The sequence below is a fragment of the Papilio xuthus genome, unplaced genomic scaffold (genome assembly GCF_000836235.2).
Source record: "Papilio xuthus unplaced genomic scaffold, Pxut_1.1 DF825946.1, whole genome shotgun sequence".
Classification (NCBI taxonomy): Eukaryota; Metazoa; Arthropoda; class Insecta; order Lepidoptera; family Papilionidae; genus Papilio; species Papilio xuthus.
In genome coordinates this window covers 13,767,321-13,782,445 of record NW_013532703.1, presented here as the reverse complement: position 1 = coordinate 13,782,445, position 15,125 = coordinate 13,767,321, and the positions used below count along the sequence as shown (strand labels likewise).

The 15,125-nt window shown below is 34.5% G+C and overlaps 2 protein-coding genes across 2 annotated transcripts in view; both read right to left on the bottom strand.

Annotated features, from left to right (window-relative positions):
- Shark (SH2 ankyrin repeat kinase) overlaps nucleotides 1–5,447 on the bottom strand; it is an 8,216-nt gene extending 2,769 nt beyond the window's left edge. Inside the window, exons 1-10 of the mRNA XM_013320318.1 lie at nucleotides 5,319–5,447; nucleotides 4,693–4,789; nucleotides 4,546–4,622; nucleotides 4,156–4,364; nucleotides 1,561–1,759; nucleotides 1,310–1,450; nucleotides 1,092–1,197; nucleotides 720–949; nucleotides 397–537; nucleotides 3–248 (exon numbers count right to left, since the gene is read on the bottom strand). Coding sequence (XP_013175772.1) covers nucleotides 3–248; nucleotides 397–537; nucleotides 720–949; nucleotides 1,092–1,197; nucleotides 1,310–1,450; nucleotides 1,561–1,759; nucleotides 4,156–4,364; nucleotides 4,546–4,622; nucleotides 4,693–4,789; nucleotides 5,319–5,354 — 1,482 coding nt within the window. The 5' untranslated portion in view covers nucleotides 5,355–5,447. The remainder of the gene's footprint in view (nucleotides 1–2; nucleotides 249–396; nucleotides 538–719; nucleotides 950–1,091; nucleotides 1,198–1,309; nucleotides 1,451–1,560; nucleotides 1,760–4,155; nucleotides 4,365–4,545; nucleotides 4,623–4,692; nucleotides 4,790–5,318) is intronic.
- Nucleotides 5,448–10,072: 4,625 nt separating this feature from the next.
- Nucleotides 10,073–14,475, bottom strand: LOC106124799 (uncharacterized). Its single transcript, XM_013321771.1, has 7 exons — nucleotides 13,703–14,475; nucleotides 12,993–13,229; nucleotides 12,649–12,880; nucleotides 12,230–12,468; nucleotides 11,807–12,150; nucleotides 11,527–11,720; nucleotides 10,073–11,437 (listed from the first exon to the last, which is right to left on the bottom strand). Exons 1-7 carry the CDS (start codon nucleotides 14,343–14,345, stop codon nucleotides 11,359–11,361), a joined length of 1,968 nt encoding a protein of 655 aa, XP_013177225.1. The 5' UTR covers nucleotides 14,346–14,475; the 3' UTR covers nucleotides 10,073–11,358.
- Between the last annotated feature and the right edge of the window lie 650 nt (nucleotides 14,476–15,125).

The window sequence follows — 15,125 nt, the reverse complement described above, 5'->3', positions numbered from 1 at the left end:
ACACTATTATTGACAGGCACTTTGTACGTCTCATTGTCTTGTGCATCATCATTGTTATTGATGGAGTCATTGCTGAAGTCTGAGCAGAAGGAGAGGTTCCTCGTGAGCAGATCAAAGGCGTTGTTATTAGCTACTGGTGGTACGGGCGAGGGCTGCGTGTCTCCCAAGATATCTCGCTTCACTAATGATAAAGATTGGTTCAACGCTGCACGTGTTGGTGATTTCTTTGTACGTGGCATTGTTGAGAACTGAAATTATTTTAAAAACATTTATTACACGAAATTAGTAAACTAATTACCATTTTCAAACAATATATAAAGATAGAGTTTTGAGTTCATTCATTAATTTTTTTAAGACCCAAATCTTTTTTTTATGTCAATTTTACGAGATAATTACTTCAGGTAATGGCGGCTTGGGTTTGGGCGGGACTGGGATGAGGAGACGCGTGGGCAGGCCGTCGGGTACGCGGCCATAGTGCTCCACCAGCCGCTCCAGCGACTCCAGGTACGGTCCGTCGTCTATGTACAGCCATTGAGCCTGCAAGATTCAATGGCAACATTACAATATTTTGTCTACTAAAATGTAAATTGCGTAAAAAGTTTTGCTCGGGGAACAAAAATAAATTAACGTGATTTCTAAATTCATGTATAATTTTAATAGATTACACTCGTTTATTTAATTTAAATGTTTTTAAATGTAAGAATTACTAAATATATTACCTCTTTCCTAATAATAAAGTTATAAGGTGCATTTTCACTGAGCATAGTGAGTACGTATGCGTTGGCGTGTCGCTCGCTGTAGCGCACGAGGAAGGCGCCATCCGCCGCGCGCTCCAGCAACCCCTGCTGATTGCAGAACGCCTCCAGCGTCTTCACCGCCTCCTCTCTGTTCAGCGTGCCGTGGTACCACTGGCTTTTACTAGTCTTTGGAGGATCTGGTGTATGGTTTTCTATAAGAAAATTATATTTAATTAGCTTTACAATTTTTAAGTTACATAATTTAAAAAAACGCATTATTTTTATGTATTGTTAACATAGCTATGGTCACTACTATTCATTAAGCAATATTTTGGCGAATAAAACATTACTTACTTAGCAACTGATAACACTCCATATGTCCATAATGTTTGGCGAGATCTGCGGGTGTGTCTTGCGCTATAGTCCTTGGTCGCGAAGGCGCATTTAGTTTTAAAAGAACCTGAAAAAAAAAAATATATGTATACTGTGATTGTATGTACTCATTACATTGGGATATTATGAAATGGACTTTTACCTCTCTAAATATATAAAAAATTACTTTTATAACATACCTTTACACATTCAATATGTCCTTTTTGTGCGGCATCGTGAAGAGGCACTTTGCCGGTGGGGGCGTGACGCATCTGGTAGTTAGCGTTGCCCTTTGTGATCAGCAGCTCCGTTGTACTAGGCAAGTTATTCTGACATGTGTACTGCCAACAAAATAAATCATAATTAAAAATTTGTCTAAGCATTTAAAGTAAAATTTTCTCAAATACAAAAGAATTATGTTATTTTTGAATTTAAATTACTAAAATCTTACATGCAAAGGCGTGTATCCGAACGAGTCTCGCACGTTGACAGTGGCGCCGCTCTCGATAAGTTTGGCAAGTATGTCGTCGCGTCCGGCGCGCGCAGCGATGTGCACGGCCGTCTGCCCGTCCTGGTTCTTGGCATCGCGGCTGCGATATCCACACGCTAACAGCTGAGACACGATGTTGAATTCACCAGCCTCCGTCGCCCTGGAAAAAAATATTTACTGCTAATTGATTCAGCAAATAATCTCTCGATTAATATTACCGATTATAAAATTCAACTATACTCAGTTGTATACTCCCCAATAATTAACAAATATTTAAATGTATTTTAAATATACAGATAACCATGTTTAATCTCAATAATTAAACAGTAGTCAAATATCTGGCAATGGCTACTTAACATTCCGTTCATAATGAGATGTTCAAACAAAAATAACGTCATTGAGAAGCGACCGTGTGATTGCTGTGAATCATTTAACATAAACAATGATTCACAATTGTCAAACACAGATGTATCTGGTCGAATTGTAGTTAAGATATTCTTCACCCCCACCATCAAAACATTCCCAGCGTATGACTAATGTTATTTGTACAATATTTTAATCAAGTATATTGTTTAATTAATTCTAATGTAGTCTAAATTATGATTCAATGTTTACATAATAACAAAGTACATTACATATGCAGCTACTACTTAAAAGATACAACTCAATATTTAAGAAGTAGAGGCAACTCGAGAACCCTTAATTTAGTGTCTTAAATTGCAACATAATTTTACATATATTTCTTCCTTTAAATATCTAATTAAAATCAAAATGGCTTCATTGGTATCTAAAATTTATTGATATTTACATTAATCTAACTAATAATAAAATGTGAAAGTTTAGATGTATGGATGTTTGTTACAAGGTATCTCCAGAAATCCTAAACGGATCTCGCTAAAATTTGGCATAGACATGGAACATAGTCTGGAAGAACACATATGGTACTAAATATGTTTTTTATTTCCCGCGGACGGAGTCGCGTGCGACCACTAATAAATCTATAAAGGTGTAGCTTATATATAATATTTCAATGTAGCATAGTAATTATGAATGATTAATAAGTTAATATAAGTTGAATCTAACTACATCATTGCAATGTTATTCTTGGTATTTTTTTTCTATATTCAGCTGACTTTATCACTTATGAATGTTATATGTGAGTTAACATACAGTGGAAGTATATTGAGCACTACATAAGCAGGAAATAACCAATAAACTTGTCAGTGTTTATATCACATTCATATAAACTGCAGTGTATGTAAAAATCAAGGGCAATAACCTGTATGTTGGTAGCAACTTGATTAAACATGAATACAATTATTTTTTAATGTCGCATGATTTTATTTCTTACCAGCCTTTTATGACCATATTTGGATAAGAAATTTATTTTTAAGACTTCTTTTGTTTTGGTTGATACAAACTATATTTGTCAATGTAATGAATAACAATATCAAGGATCTTATTTACATTGTAATTATATGAATACTAGCTGTTGCCTGTGACTCCATCCGAGCGTTATTAAATAAATGAGTAGCCTATGTATTCTTGCAGACTATTCTACATCTATGCTAAATGTTAGCCAGATCCATGCGGCGGTTCTGGAGATACTTTCTAACAAACATACATTCATCCATCCACAAATCCCAACATTCGAATTTATAATATTAGCAAGATTTATATAGTAGACTTCTAGATTTCATTAATAAATATTGAAACTATTTTACATAACTATCTGTTAAACATTGTTAAGTAGGTGTTTAAATAAAGGACATCCTGTAGAACCTTTTGTTGGATAGAATGGTCACATATCATTAAGTGAAAAATATAACAATGTCTTGTTATAGATATAGAAACAAATGTAAGACAATGCAATCTTATCACAAAGCATCAATGAAAATCAATTGTTCAATAGTAATAATCTTCAACGGGCATATTTATAAATCAAAGTCAATTTGTATAAGGATAAGTGAAGGAAAATTAGGGACAATTTATGACACTTGTCTTAATAGAACTTCCTTCTTCAGTCAATATAACCTCTATTGGCAAATGCTTTTACATACTTGTAAATTACAAGTTGTAATATGTAATATTCCAGTAGATTAGAATTTTTATCATTTATTATTTCTTTAAGCACAAAAATACAACCATAAACACAGGATTTCAAAGTTAAAGATTTTTTCATCCCAACATAGTTTATAAGTGTATAAATTAAAAAAAAGCAAAATTAAATAAGAACTCTTGTGTCTGAAGAACAAAATTTTGATATAAATCACATAAAGCAATATAAGAGAGAAAAAAAAGTAAGCCAAATTCATTAGAATCTGGATATTTGTACAGTCTATCAGTTTAAAATGAGTTATCAAGAATAAAAATGCCTGTACAGGGAAATAACATTTTTTGAGTCAATAAAAAAAATAATTTAAGATACAAGGCAGCGGTTTTATCCATTTAACAAGGTACCAGTTTGACTAGAGATTCTACTATATCATTATTCTAATTGGAATCTAATTTATTTTTGTTTTACCAAAGACAAATTAAATACTAAAGGTAACTTACCGATGTAATAAATTTGTAGTCCCTTGTGTCCTAGATTCATGTGGTGGAGGTTGTCCTTTGCAGACCACAGACAAGCGAGTTACCAGGCCATTAGAGTCTCCACGGTAATGTTGGATCAATGTATCCAATCCATGCACAGTTGTATGTTCTTCTATAGAGAAAAAGGCATCTTCCCCGTGTCTCCGTATTTGATAGTGCACCACTTCTCCCTGAATAAAAATTACGGTTTTGTATTATAGTTGTTGACTATGAATCCAAAAATAATTTTGCTGACATTTTGAACAGGTTAATGCAATAATGGGCACACAATTAAAATAATATTGTTCTAAATAGAGAAAATACTGTTGCTAGAATTTAAAGAGGTTAGAAAACTGAGAAGTATATTTTTACCTGGTGTAAAACAGAAAGAACATAGTCTCCAGGTGATGTGTTACTCTCACGGACTAAGAAAACACCATCTTCACCCTCTGTAGCAAAACATAAAGTTATGAAAAGTCGACTAAGTATAAACATTCACCAAATTCAATAATTATGTACCTTCTTTTAACAGTATCTCCGCATTTTCTCGTGATATTTTCCCATGAAACCAGTTTACATTATCTTCTCTGTTCATCCTCAACAAAAAAGAATTAGTCTGAAAGTTGAAAGAAACCTGCTTTGTAAGTGTCACACATCAAAACTTTTTGAACAGTTTGCACAATGTGAGTTACTGAACGAATAAATAATTCACAGTAAGTTTAAATCAATTTATGTCAATTCCTCTGATACCGCTCATTTGTATTTTAGTTTTGAAAAACAAACATTTTACAAACAAAACATTTTATAGATATACTTTGATACGTATCGTAATGTGAAGCAAATTCATTCGTCCTATTTCTTTCTAACTAATGATAATAGACAACTGATTACCCGAATTATTTAAATAAAAGAACACAAAAAGGTATCCTTGTTTTCTCTACGAATGTTTTATGGTGACAGAAAGAGATAGATACACTTTGTGTACCATTTTCATTTACTTGGATTATACGCTGTAAACGTCAGACAACTTTAGTCAATTAAGAAACTTTTTTAAGTTTAAAATTCTCAGAAATCTCCTTTTATCAACCTATGGCTTTCTAGAAGAGATTAAATACATAATTTCTAGATAATAATTACTGACTCACCTTCAGTAGTATGAATGACGTCATGGTTGTTATCATTATATCCAACTTTAGAAGCACAAAAATATTTACAATTGGCGAATTTAATATTCCTTTAAAAAAGGATTTGTTTCAACATTATTTTTTTAGTTTACACATTTTAAATTAAATTACATTTTATATTTTATCACGACTTATTTTAGTTATTTACTTTTAAAATATTCGCAGAAACGAAGTGCGTCTAGCTAGCAGCCGGCAGACAGGCGTGAGGCGCGGTATCCCCGACTCTGCCTTCCAACGAATGACTCATAGCAAGGTCAATTCCGAGAAATGAATCACCAGTGTACTCAGTACAGCAATGCCATAAGTAGTACGCATTCCCTCACAACACAACTTTGCGTCGTTCTTTTAATTTGTATATAGTATGTATTTACTATATACAAATTACACAATTATATGCTGAATTTACTGCAATAATATTCATGCTCGCAAGTCGCAAGTGTTTTAATGTTATTTTTAATGATATAGAACTACGCTCTAATGCAATATTCCAATTAACGGATTATTTATGCTTAAAACAAGCAATTATTTTAATTAATTAAATGGAATAAAACAAAACAGCTAAAAGTGTTAAAATTATAAGAACGGCAACGTAAGAAAGTTATTACAAGAAACCAATTCCATGTAAATATTTACTAAATATAGTACAGCATAGTTTCCTATCGAATGGTGATATGAGAATGTATGAATAATAATAGATGACACCGCTTGTTAGAGTGCATCTCAACCCTACAATTTTATCTAGTGACATTAAAATCGAGTAATATTTTTTACGTCAGTAAAACTTATTTAAATTACATTATCTACATAAATAGTACTACACTGGTCACCACCATGGTTTTTAGGAAATTAAAGTCGTTTAGGATAATTGTAAGGATGCCCTTCGTCCCCTTATGTTTTACACCTAAGATCTGCGCAAGGTCAAATCTCCTATACAAATGATATAGTTATTTGTTGTATGTATAAATCGACGTTCACAATCCTTTATGAAGCACATCAAAGCGGCGCTTTTTCCATGACCCACCCAAAGGTTATTTATTACCAAAGACACGTAACATTTGTTAAAAAAATGAAAGAATGGAAATAAAAAGGAAAGGGGTAAAGGGTACGACTACTCTTTGTTTAGTCCCTGTGTGCCCTTTTCTACTAAGAAAAGGAAATAATCAGATGTCCGCTAGCTCGTTTGCCATCTTGTATTCATAAAATAGATCATTTACCATCTAGTTTATGTGACAACGTAAACGTACCTCTATTACAAACGCCGGTAGAGTTGTGACATTTGTTTTCTTTTAAGTTATTTATGGTGTTGCAACGTCGCTCGGTTCGATTTACTTTAGAAAGTATTTGCTATAGCTAAGTATATATTTAATGATTGCACAAACCAGTCTGAGCTAGAGGCGTGTTTACCTCACGAATGCAATGTTTATTTACTTTCATTTGGCAGCGTAACCTCACTGCGAACTGCGAAGAAGAACGAATAAATTACGACATGGAATGCCATTCGGTTACAACTATTGCTTTAGTTTAGAGTTTATAGGTTAATTGATAAGACAATCGTAATAACGCGTATAGTTTTGTAATATTTAACCAACATTTTCTAGTACAAAACACATTTTTATAATCAACTATCCATCGCCAGCGACTTTGTCCGCGAGGGAATAAAAAACTTAATTAGACTATATGTTCTTCAGACTGTGTTCGACATCTATACCAAATTTCTCCAAGGTCCATGCCGCGGTTCTGGAGATACCTTCAAACAAACATCCATCTAAACATTTGCATTTATAATAATAAAATTATAAAATAATTATATATTTCTTGTTGTTTGTCGCACTTTTATATATATTATTTATTGAATGTACCAGGAAACTTGCTATTCTCATTACTTTAATATATTTTAATTTAATTCCGTATATTTATTTCCTTTTCTGGTTCTTAATATACAAATGTGTCAATGTTTTTGTCATACGATATCTGGTTATGTTTGTCCTTAAATAATAAGCGGTGATTAAAGTTCATGAGTCAATTGCGCGCAAGACTGTGAATTTTAATAACCGTAATAAACAAAGACAAGTTACATTGTTAATATAATCTAACTACAATGAGGTAAAGAATCTTTGTATTATATTTAAAATATTATTATATTCGACCAAACCTGAGAGTTCTTCATTATCTTATTGTACGCCGCCCAACGGCGAGCTGTATTAAATTGTATGCATTGTTTATGGTATCTATTCAATATTTCGTATAAAAAGGTGCGAAATATTTTATGCCTGTACTGTATAATTATTGACAACATACGTATTCCCGATGAAAAGCGGCCCGGTCACTTCGCAGTATGTAGAGCTTGCAGTTGCCCGTGCATAGTGATTATGTCATTTACAATTTTCTCGGACTACAACTTTTGACCGTAATTTAAAAACTTTGAAAATGATCTTATTTCTTCATGGTTATAAAAGGGTTAGAGGGTTTAGCAAATCTAATGTTTACACAAAAGGAAAACTAACCTCACTTCAGCATGACAACACAACTATTATACATTACTTTGCGACATCTATACTTATAATAAGAGTGAAGATTTAATTGTTTGTTTGTTTGCATTGAATACGCTTCAAAACTACGTAACCTTTAATTAAATTTGAAAAATTATTTCACTGTTGGGAAGTTACACACACTATCCCTAAAATTGGCTAATTTTTTTTACAAGATTTTTTTAATTCCGCGTAGCGAAGTCGCTTGCAATTGCATGTAATAAAGCAACACTGACTAGGAATACTCTACAACAAATAATAACGCTACGAGTTAGGAAGGAATTAAAATTCGTTGTATGTATTCATAACAAATACACATAAATGCCTCTACAATTTCTTACCAAACTATTACTTACAAATATTCTACGCTACTAATATTTTTAAATCAAATATAATACATACATTTAAGCCCAAGTATTTTTTACTCACGTTTACTTTAAATTTATATGTGTTACGTAATGTTGAACAAAATTTAATGTCCCGAATTTCATATTGTCATGATGGTGATTGTAGGGCAAGGCAGCCAGGAGCCGCCGCGTCGCCGTCGCCGAATGACTCACTCCGCTTTCTACCAGCTACCAGCACCGGTCGATGACACCCAGCCCACTTAGCTATAAACCACGCACCCTATTTATATATAAACTTATACGCTATTAATAAATTACACGACATTCATCTAACAGGACAATAAAGCTATAGAAAAGACTTGATACATGTAATTTCTAGAAAAATTTATTGTTTTACTCCACAATAACCTTTATTATATTATATTATAAATAGTGGAAGAATAGCATAGATTGTGGAGGCCAGGTATACTGAGGGTATTTTACAGTTTGTGTTGACTATTTGATCTTATCTATAACCAGAGAGTACTTAAAATGGTATCACCATAGTCATTAATTGTCTATTCCTAAATATGTGTGTCTCATTAAGCTTAATAATCTTAATTCTTAGATCAAATCAATCAATTAAGAATTTTTTTGCGTAAAACGTAAAAAATAAATTGGTAAACCGAGGTTATAGAACAGTTCAGTCTATTATGAAGTGAATAATGCTGTAAAGAATATACTGTTTTTATATCTTAAAAAAATTGTTTCCCAATGATCAGCTATATGCATTTTGTATCGGTTAAAATAAAATAAATGTAATTATCAATCCTTGAACGTTCGATCACCGAGAGAACCTTCCGATCGACCTCAAGTTGCGCGAAGTGACCAAAACAAATAAAAACAAGGAGACCCGGGTCCGGCCAGTTTGCGCAAAAACCAAACAGTAGTGCGGATGAGGTAATCGTTTCCATTCCATCAATGAAAAAAACACATCTTCTAAAAAAAGCTTTTGTCCAAACGATAACTGTACATATAAGATTGTGAATCGGTACATTCAATATGTAACCCTAAATTTTAGTGTACAAAGTTTATTTTTACTTGAAGTTGTAATTGAATAATTCTAAGACGCCATTTGATAAATTTACCAGATACAAATAATGAGTCACGCCGTTACTAATTCAGACCACAAAGCGTGAACGGTTACATACTTTGGACAGTTTAATAGATACCTAAAATTGTAATTGCTTTAACAGCTGCCATCGAGCTACTGTGAGATCTCAAAAGACATCGGTGGAGAGTTTGTAGAATATTAATTATTAGATAACGTCATTAAGGTCTGATGTCTAATCCTAGAGTATTTTTTTCGACAGTAGTATTTACAGCAGTAATAACTCGTTCGTTTCGTCCGTCCTAATCACTGCAGCGGGTTCTATTACGAATAGTTTGTTTATCCTGTGATTTTTCGTGTTTTTGCTACGTAGTTGTAATTTTTGTGCATGCAGTATTTACTGCTAATAGACAAACTGTGTGTTTGATAAAAAATGTATTAGAGTCTGTGGGTTATATTTGACTAACTATCACAGCCTGTGAAAAATAATTAGCAACTAATTGCATTGCTGTATTATTGCTATTTTTTCCACGAAGCGTATAACAGTTTCGATTGATCTTAAAAGCAGTACTTTTACCAGCAAGAAAAGAATTGTTGTTTTAGTACAATTTTTTTATTTTTATTGTTACCTAAGGATTATTTCAATTTGTCAATCGTCATAATTATAATACGGATTTGTAAATAATAAAACACGAAATTGTAAACATGGCATATTTATTCTATTATATCGTATAAAAAATCCACCGAATATAATACGTATTTTGACAGATTATATAAAAGTACAAAAAAGACCTTACATCTAAACATACTTTTATTTAATTATAATGATATACGTAATGGAGTATATAAGTTTATTATGACAATACTTTGGACGTTATTGAGTCACGTTACAAAACAATTAAAATATGCTATACTACCTATTTGCTCTTAATTTTTATTTAATTCTAACCTATAAAAATAATTAAACTAAAAAATTAAGACCAATTTCATTAATCTCGCTGGCAACTAAAAAATTAAATTTACAATGAAATTTTGAATAAAATTTCTATTGATTATAAATTAAATATTATAAATAAATTTTTACCGTAAAAATATTTACAAACACTTAACGTTAGAATAATCTAATGGTCTATAACTAGTGTATTTATGTTTAAAATTGAGAAATATTGTATTGTTTGGAATCGAATATAAGTGAATCAAAAATTATGACAGCAATATTTTCTTATAATCAATTGAACCAATACAAATACTCTTTTGTTTGAAATGGTTTGGAAAGATTAGTAGGACTTTAAAATGAATTAAAAATTTAAAGTAGTAGAGAAAAAATTAACAAAACTTATTCAAAAAGTTTTTCTTTTATAAGCTAAACTGTAAATGAAACTTAAATTAAAATATAACTTTAGTATAGAAGAAAGTAATAAAATTTAAAAGACAATGAATGATTCAAATAATATATCTCACTTATTATTATGCGAATTAAAACATGCATTGTTGTATCACAGCTTATACATATAAATTATTTAAATCTTAATCTAGGAATTAAATAAAATCTTATAAATGGACGGCAAATTTTCGACGAGATACAATTATCCGATAATCTCATTTAAAACTTGGGGTTTTAAAATCAATAATATACTTGTAAATTTTAACGAATATCTTTAAGTGTCTAAAATGTTATTAAATGGGGCAAATTTAGTATTTCATATCAGGATAATTTAAAGGGCTAAATCTATTTTTATTCATTGTTAAATCTAGCCGTTGGTCTCCACTACTGAAACACCTATATAAAAAGATATCGTCATCTCTGATTTTTCTAAGAGAATGAGAGTGATGGCATTATGTTAATATAAAGTAAGTACTATGCCAGTGGGTTCCCACGTTAAGTTTAGCAAAATCTTAAAATATTTAACCATATAATTTAGGCTTAAAGTTCTTAACTAAAGACTTATGTTAACTTATAAATGGGATGTTTTTAAATGACTGAGATGCTTTTAAAAGAATTTTAAAGGATAATTTCTTTCTTTCTTATAAAACGGTCACGTGTAGCAGTTGTCTTCGTCGGCGTGGTCGGAGCAGTCGATGGTGCCGTCGCACAGCTGCGCTAGTGTAATACATCTGCAAAATAGATTGAAATTGTTAATCTTTCATAAATACTAACTTATTACTGTCGCAATTAGGATGTTAGTGTCGGGATGTAAACTGACCTGCCGTCGACGCAGCGCAGTTCTCCGCTGGGGCAAGGCGAGGCGTGCGCGCGCGCCGGGCTGCTGTAGCGGCCGGTACCGCGGTGGCTGCGCGGCTCCTCCGTCTTGTCCCCACCCCCGCTCCCGCCCCCGCTACCACCCTCCCCCTTGCCCTCACCAGACTCACCTGTTTCCTCTTGTGGCTCGCCCGCTTTCTGAAAAATTATTCATATTTAATGTTTTTATTATTGGTTTCGTATTATGTTAAAACATTTAATCATTCATTGAGGAGTATTTTTACCTTTAACATTGTTGCACCGTTTATTACCTTCTCTAGGTTGTTTATTGACTTATCAAGATGAACACCCATATCTGATATACTCTCTCTTACATTTTCTTTGTTATCTTCTGGCATGTGCTGGGATGTCGTGGTTGTACGGAGGGTGGTCCGGGATGCCTTCCTCTGTGTTGTTTTTGTCTTGACTCTCGTGTCCAGTTTACCTTTGCTCTGTGTCTTGGTGTCGTGTATAATGGGACGGCTGTAGGGCGAGAGGCGGGAGGGCGACGGTCGACGAGTAAAATTACGTTTCAGGCCGTTTTTACTATCGCTTGTCATAAGTATTTCCTTACTGCTTTCAGTTTCTCCTGAAAATATGATTATATAGTTGTTGTAAATAATCTAATTTTCACAAGGTCATATAGATATTTTGGTAGCAATTCTTACCGTTCCGATGAACAGAGTCGTCGGCGTACCCTTTAGGCGTTTGGAAGGGCCTGCGCACGGCAAGGGCTGGGGCGGAGCCCGCGGGCTCCTCGCCGGGTTCGGGCTCGGCATCGGCGACCTGCTCGTCGTCATTGTCGCGGCGCGCGGCGCACTGCTGCTCCGCCTCGTCCTCGCCGCGCGGGCAGTCCGCGTACCCGTCACACAGCCAGCGAGTGTGCACGCACCCGCCCGACGGACATCTAGTATTATATACAACAACCAGCATTTAATATTGCCAAAAACTATCACTTCTACAGAAAACGTTGTAAGAGTACATAGTACAAGTAAATCTTGGATAACGAGTATTGTTAAAGTTATAAGGTCGTTTACCTTCATTAGAAAATCGCAGCTAAAGACTAAGTATAAGAGAAATGTGGTACCGGAACTCATTGCTGGCGCAGGCGGCACAGTGCGCTTCGTCCTCGGCGGCGGGGCAGTCGGCGGCGCCGTCGCAAGCCCAATGGCTGGGCACGCAGCTGCCGTCACCGCAGGGCAGCTCGCGCGCGCCGCACGGGGACCGCGCCGCTGCACAACCTCCCGTCGGGTACCGCGTGCACCCGAACACGCCCAGTAAGTCCCGCGGTATCGAGCCATCGCAATGTTCTGCTACCGCTGCAAATTATTTATTTGTTTGTACTTCACTGTGGAAATCTGTTGTCCCGACTCACTCTTTAGATATAAGAACGCAAGATTCTAAACACATACCCAATTTAAATTGGTTTACCTCTACAGAGACTATAACAGGGCATCTTGTGTAGGTAGGGAGTGGGGCTACACTCTGGCTCAAGCAGGGTGCAGAGGAAGTGCGCAGTACGCTCGCTGCAGTTCGAGGAGACGAGGTACTCCATCTGTGGCAGCAGGTCGGTGACGTCGATGCCATCGAGCGTCGCTGCTGGCCCCGCTAGGTCGTACGGCAGTACACCGCGGCACAGACCCAGATGAGTCGAACGACAATGTGACACTAAAATTAGCGACACATATAAATTGCAATTAAACAGTCTATTTTATATATTGACCTCAAGTAAATATTGTTATTTGGTAAAAATGTATTTTTAGTAACTAATCATTATGAATTTAAAGAGATTATTTTAAATTAATCATGCAGGCAATATTTATATGCCGTAATTACCCCATTTCAGTTGTTAACTTGTTGTTGTAATCAAGAAGCTAACATGATAAGTCATGATAAGTACCAACATGCTTAAATTGTTATATGTAAGTATTAGATCAATAATCCTAAGTTATAATTAAAACATCTTAAGATAAACGTATGTTAAAACATATCTAACTAAGTGAATACGTGCATACCTTGCGGTTAATTTCCATGCAAAAAATATTTATTAATCAAATAAAAAATATAACGTTTTAATTATTAGCTTCACACCGCAAATCATTGTAAGTCATCTGCATGCAATAGCAAAGAAGATTTCTTACCATCCAAATTGGTATTTAAAGGATATTTTTTAGTGGTTGAATCGGCATTGTCGCGCCACGTCGGCAGCGTGGGTGAGACGCGTGTGTTATACAGTGTGCTCTGTGTCGTGGACTTCATGCTCTGCGCGTCTTCCATGGATATGCCAAAAAGTTTCGAGTGGCCCGACGTGAAGCGGTTATCGTTATTTATAGGAGTGAGGCGATAGTAATCGTGGAGCGCCTGAGTTAGGTCGGGTTCGGTAGGTCGTTGCTTTGAATTGGAGTGTTCCTTGCGTATGTACATTGAGGAGTCCTTGTAAACTGGTGAATAAGGCTTACTTGTCGTCTCCTCTGTAGTCTTTGGCAACTCTTTCTCATCGTAATGCAGAATGTCATTGTTAGACTCTGCGCGGGTGATGGTTTCAGTAGAAGCGGCTACCTTGCCCTCGTCAAAGTAAATAGCTAATGGTCTCTCCGGGCTTTGAGTGATGTGCGGTTTTAGAGTTGACTCATCGCTGTTCATAACTGTATCAATTAATTTGGGAGACCTCATTTTCTCGTTATCGACTCTCTCGTTACCGTACTGCACCTCAGGGACGATGTGGGTGGGGAATACCGGTGGAATGGGAGTTCTTTTCTCGCTCTTTTCCGTGACAGTTTCCATTAAGGATGTTAAATCGATAGTCTTTACATTTTCAGCATCGTAGAAATCAATTTCCTGTGGTTTTGTACCTGCATTTTGTAATAAGTAAATAACATTTAAACACAAATTAAAGTAAATAAAAAAAGTAAACATAGTGCGATAGATAAAAATTCAAATACTTAAAAAATCAAAACTGCTTAAATCAATTAATCCTTGTAAAATAATACTTAATGCAGAAATCTATCGTGTCTGCGATTGGCCTTCAAACTTGTGTTTTTTTACGTTAAATTAAACTCATATTGATTGTAAATATTTTTTGCGAGTTGTATTTTTGCGTTGTTTGTGTTGTTTGACACCCATGTGCAATGTGAACACACAAAGTGTGCGAGTTGCTGTATGAAAACAAATTGTGCTCGTGGTTTCGATATTGAGTATATTATATCGATTTGTACAGAAGAGTGCGTACCTATTTGTGTTCTTTTATGATGTTCGTAAGATAAAGGCGGATGTGCGAAAATAAGATTCTAACAAGAATTTAAGTTTAATGTTGTATTTTTTATCAAATCTTTGTTGTATTGCCTACGAAATGTTGAATCCGCCTCTACCGTTGGAAGTTTTATTTCTCACAAAACATAGTACATAAGCTTGAGTTTTCGTTGAAAGAAATGCAACCTCCTTGGACGAATAATTGTTCAGTTAGCACATTACATCTTACTGTTCTACCAAACCGAAGCCTAAATATTATCAACAACAGATGAAACCGCACAATTTCTGCTAAAATATTTCCATAAACAAGTGAAA

What these genes read in the sequence shown, in the direction of transcription:
- LOC106124799 (XM_013321771.1), bottom strand. Translation starts at nt 14,345, where the DNA reads ATGGAAACTGTCACGGAAAAGAGCGAGAAAAGAACTCCCATTCCACCG. An exon ending in CGACTCTGTTCATCGGAACG is followed by an intron (nt 12,151 to 12,229) that starts GTAAGAATTGCT and finishes TCATATTTTCAG; the next exon opens with GAGAAACTGAAAGCAGTAAG. An exon ending in ACGGTGCAACAATGTTAAAG is followed by an intron (nt 11,721 to 11,806) that starts GTAAAAATACTC and finishes ATAATTTTTCAG; the next exon opens with AAAGCGGGCGAGCCACAAGA.